Below are 5,308 nucleotides of genomic sequence, written 5' to 3'. Positions count from 1 at the left end.
AGCCACCCCCAAGGAATAAGATTTTAAAATGAAAAGTATCAGACAATGGAGAAACCAGAGATAAGAAGAGACAAAGTGATGAGGTAGTGTTTGTTTAGAAATAAATCTGATTCTTAACAAGTATTCCTCATTTTCTATCTTCTTTTCTCCCAAATTCTTTCAAAGGAAGCAAAAAAGTGGATGAAGCAAAGTAGAAAGGGAAGAAATTAATCCACTTGTTTTGAGCACCCCTACATCTCAGAAAGGGTGCCCTCATGGTGGAGTGGTTACCCGTTGGGCTGCATCTGAAAGGTCAGCAATTCTGATCCACCAGCCACTCCTCAGGGAAAACTAGGGGGTTTTCTACTCCTGTAAAGAGTTACAGTCTCAGAAACTCACAGGGGCAGCTGTACCCTGTCCTGTAGGGTCGTGATGAGCCAGCGTCATCTCAATGGCAATGAGTTTTGTTTTGTTTGTTTTGTGTTTTTAACATAATAGATACACATAAATAACTTCTTTCAACTCCTACCATATCCCCGTTACAGAGATTTTTATTGTCCTACTTGATAAATGAGATCTAGGGCAAAGCTAATTAAATAAATTAGCCAAATTCAAGTAGGATTCCAACTCAAATTCATTGGTTTCCTCTGACACACTCCTTTTAAGCCCTGTAGTGGAGCCTTCTAACTGCTCTCTCATGCTTCCTTACCTCTGGTAAGTTGGAGGGAAAGTCTCTTTAAATAACTATGAATATTCACTTTTACCTGTTGTTCAGCAACTCTACAATAAAAAAAACAAGTATCACATGTCACAAGAAAGGAGAGCCTGAGAATTTTTCTTTCAGAAATTAAGTATCTAGAATTAATTATATTAGTGCAAGGCCACACATTGTCTTGAGTAGCTCTTGACCATGGGAATTGGATGGGTCAAACCACAACTGTTAGGCAGAAAACCATATAATAACCAGAGAAGTAAAATCCATTTCTGCAATGAGAAGTACAGAATTGTTTTACTTATATATTGATTTTTATTGTCAAATAATAATGAACAAATATGTAAAGAAATAAGAGAAAGTACAGTGTTCCAGGGATAGTGTTTTTGAAACCTATTATTTGTGAACAAATGGTATTAGATCTCAAAACCCATCCAATTGCAATCCAATTTTCACCAAGCCCAAAGGTTTGCCTGCTCATAGACAGATATTGATAGCATAACCATCACTAACAGAAATATCCCAAGTTATTCTTATCTCCAAGATCTTGATTAATTATGAAATTGCATCTCCAACGATATACAGTTGGCATTAGCCTGTCACCATTCATCTGTAAGTTTGTTGTACTGTGATGGCTTTCCTGTTGCCATGATGCAAAAGCTATGCCACCGGTATTTCAAATGCTAGCAAGATTTCCCTTGGTGAACAGGTTTCAGCAGAGCTCCTAGACTAATCAGACTTGCTGTGGAATGTTGTTTAATATAGGGTTCACAGAGGAGGCTTACAGGTTGGAAGTCATTCAAAATATGACTAGGAAGAGCCACTTCCTCCAAGGAGTGTCCACCTTCATGACATGAATATAGGAAGGCTTTCAGGACCTTCACTTGCTGATGAAGCATGACTCAAAATGGAACAAAATAGCTGAAAATGTCCATTAATAATTAGAATGTGGAGCATATACAGTATGAATCTAAGAAAATTAGAAGTCATCAAAAATGAAATGGAACACAAAGGGGCCATTATCTTAAATCTTAGTGTGCTGGTATTGGCCATTTTGAATCAAATAATCATGTGGCCTACTATGCTTAGAATATCTAATTCCAGAGGAGTGACATCTTATTCATTATCAAAAGGAACATTCTGAAATCTAGCTTGAATCACAAACCAAGTAATATAACCATTGTTCAAATTTATTCATCAACCAATAAAACCAATGATAAACAAATTGAAGAATTCTACCAAGATTTTCAGCCTGAAATGGATGAAACATGCAATCAAGGTACCTTGATGATTATTAGCAATTGGCATGAAAAAGTTGGAAATAAAGAGGTAGGAACAGTAGTTGGAAATTGGGTCTTGGTTATTAAAAGCAATGCTTGACCTCAGATCACAGACTTCTGCAATACTAGTGATTTCATCATTGCAGATGCCTTCTCTCAATAACTTAAACGGTGAGTACACAGGTGGATTTGTCATATAGAATACACAGGATTTGAAGTGACTACATCATGGGGAAATACAGTGGAGAAACTCAATATCATCAGCCCAACCTAGGTCAAGGGTCCTCTGTGCAACAGACCATCAATTGTTCATACGCGTATGCAAGTTCAAGGGACACCTGAAGAAAACGAAGTCCTCCAGCCAAAATATAGCTTTGAGTATATTCCATTTGAATACATCAACTACCTCAAGAACAGATTGAACACATTCGACCCGAAAGACTGAAGGCTATATAAGTTGTAGGATGACATCACGAGCATCACATATAAATAAAGCAAATGGTTATTTAAACGGAAGGAAAAAAGAAAAGACCAAATTGGATATCAGAAGAGACATTGAAATTTGCTCTTGAGCGTAGAGAAAATGGAAGTGGAAAATCAGGTGGAAAAAATGATGAAATGACAGAACGGAAAGAAAATTTCAAAAGGCAGCAAAAGAAGACAAATGAAAGCATTAGAGGAATATGTGCAAAGACCTGGGGTTAGAAAGCCAAAAGCGAAGAACGCAGTCAGCTTTTCTCAAGAATTGTACAAATCTGCTACCCAGGACCTCTCAACAGGAAAGTGGGTGAAGGGAGACGTCGGACAGTGTCAGACATGACAAAATAATACTAATTTATAAATGATCAAGGGTTCATGAGGGAAAGGGACTGGGGAGGGAGGGGTAAAAATGAGGAACTGATACCAAGGGCTTAAGTGGGGAGCAAATATTTTGAGAATGATGAGGGCAATGAATGTACAAATGTGCTTGACACAATGGATGGCTGTATGGCTTGGGATAAGAGTTGTATGAGCCCTCAATAAACAGATTTTTTTTTAAGTGTTAAGCAGAAAAGCCATCACTTAGAGAACTAAAGTGCAGCTGATGCAAGTCATCATGCTTCACATGGCCTCATCCGTGTGTGAAAACTGAACAATGAACAAGGAGGACCAGAGCAGAACAGATCTTTTGAATTAGACTATTGGCAAAGAATATTGAAAGTACCATGACTTACCAGAAGAATAAGCTTGTCTTGGAGGAATTATGACCAGAATGCTCCTTAGAAGAAAGGATAGTGGGAATTCCTTCACACACTTTGAAAATGTTATCAGGAGAAACAGTTCCTAGAAAAGGGGGGAGTGGGGAGAGGGGGCCTTTGCTCAGTAGAATGGAGGGTCAATGAGAAACGGGAATATACTCAAGGAGATGCATTGGTATACAGGGTCACTATGAGTCAAATCAACTCTAATGTAGTTAACAAGAGCGCAGCCCCACTCTCAACCTACTTTAAGTTCTAGAATAAAACGAATCTTGTTAGAGTCAAAGCCTCAGCTGGAAATTTAGGAATTATCCATGGGTGTTAAAGCAGATCTTACTTTGTCATAGCCAAATAACAGCCTCCTGCCTCTGCCTGTATTAGAATCCTCAATCTGATCTAAGAGTGTAACGGTGGCAGCCAGACCCTAGCCTTTCCAGGTCAGGACATGCAGTGGCCAGGGAGTTGGTAGCAAGCAGATGAAATATCTGTCCCTTGCTGAAAACTACTAGGACAATACATCTGTAGGACTTAATATAATCCCTCTATCCCATATTACATACTAAAATACAGAGAAATACCAGGTGTTTCTTGTGGGAGGGTGTTTGTGTTTCTAATGTAACACCATCGCCCCTCCAATGTTATACAACACATCACATACAGCTGGTATCATTGTACTCATTTTGACAAAGATCCCAATAATCTTTTGTGCATAGCTTGGAACAATTATTGAGAAAGAGACAAAAATCAAAGACAGATGACTAGAGTTATTCAGACAGAATTAACTGTCTCTTACAGTTTTTAAAGGTAAAATTAACTTTTGAAACCTTCACAGATCAAAAATAGATGTCTGGCCCCAGAGACTTACGTGTATCTTATCAAAGTGTACTTATAGTGCATATTTTTCTTCATTCACCAATATTTATGAACCATTCTGATATGCCAGATACTGGTCGAGGCACTAAGAGTTTTGCGGTGGATAAAGCAGCCATAAATGTTTATCCTCCTGGAATTTACCCAAAGTGATTAAGAAAAGAATATGTCAAATCCAGGATTAGAAAGAAGAGCTCTGTTTCCAAACCCAGGTTCTCCCAGTGACTCACCATCTGAACCTGAAGCAAGTTATTTACCCCTTAGAATTTGATGTTCCAACCTGTGAAGGGTAGGGCATGACCCTACCCTTCTAGAGCTGTAGTGAGAATGAAGTAAGTTAGGGTGAGTATCGCGCCCTACCATGGGACTAGTACTTAGAATGGGCCTGGCATTTAGAATATACCCAGAAAGCCGTTTCTGAGGTAAGCATTTTTCCCAGGTATTAGGCATATTCAAGATGTAAATTTCTGGATTTCCTCTTCAACAGTGGTGTTTTCCTCATAATCTCAGCTGTAAATTTCCAAATTCCCTGTCTAGTATCACGAACCTTTTATATATCCTAGCCTCTTACGAATTCGCTCAAGTTGATAGGGCTTCAGATTCTTGGTCGGTGTTGACAGCAGACGCTGCAGGTTGTGAAAGAGCGCCCTCTAACGGTCTGCGTGTGTTGCCCGGATTTGCACGAAAAAGCCTTCTGTCCGTTTAGCACCACCGCTCTGGTAGCAGGGCTTTTAAATAACCCTCACTGCTAGGCCAGCATGGAGGGTTAAAAAGGAAACAAGCACGGAGGAAAGCAAATGATTTCTTAAGTCATCGACATCTGATCCAAAGAAAAGCTTGCTTGCTTGCTTTTTCAGGTACTATCATCTAAATCCTGCCCAGAACAATAGAAGTAATCTTGAAGAAACGCTTCTCCTCCAAGAAAAGTCTCTGAACCTTTACGGCAGCCTGCAGGAATTTTCCTCCAGTATTGATCTTTGGGAGACAGCCCTGTGAAACTGTGCTGAACTCTACCTGCCTTAAGAGTATCGTATTCCTAGTTTTCTTCCATCTAATGCTTTATATATTTTAGTGTAAGAGCCAATATCTATGGAAGAGGTTTTCTGACCATTATGTGCAAAGACCAATCATGACCGCTACAGTAAACAATCTTATTTTTTCATCCATATGCTATCTATTCAAATTAATAAAGAAAATTTTAAAGTGAATACACTCTTACAGAAAATGAT

At 38.9% G+C, this 5,308-nt stretch overlaps 1 protein-coding gene across 1 annotated transcript in view; it reads left to right on the top strand.

Moving 5' to 3' along the window:
• Positions 1–5,075, top strand: part of SLC15A5 (solute carrier family 15 member 5) — a 90,008-nt gene extending 84,933 nt beyond the window's left edge. The window contains exon 9 of the mRNA XM_004713771.1: positions 4,937–5,075. Within this exon, the coding sequence (XP_004713828.1) occupies positions 4,937–5,075 (139 nt within the window). The remainder of the gene's footprint in view (positions 1–4,936) is intronic.
• The last annotated feature ends 233 nt before the right edge of the window (positions 5,076–5,308 follow it).

The sequence above is a fragment of the Echinops telfairi genome, unplaced genomic scaffold (assembly GCF_000313985.2).
Source record: "Echinops telfairi isolate 266 unplaced genomic scaffold, ASM31398v2 ScPeMD7_21;HRSCAF=78, whole genome shotgun sequence".
Taxonomy (NCBI): Eukaryota; Metazoa; Chordata; class Mammalia; order Afrosoricida; family Tenrecidae; genus Echinops; species Echinops telfairi.
The sequence above is the reverse complement of the archived record's forward strand: the minus strand, read 5'-3'. Positions and strand labels throughout refer to the sequence as shown.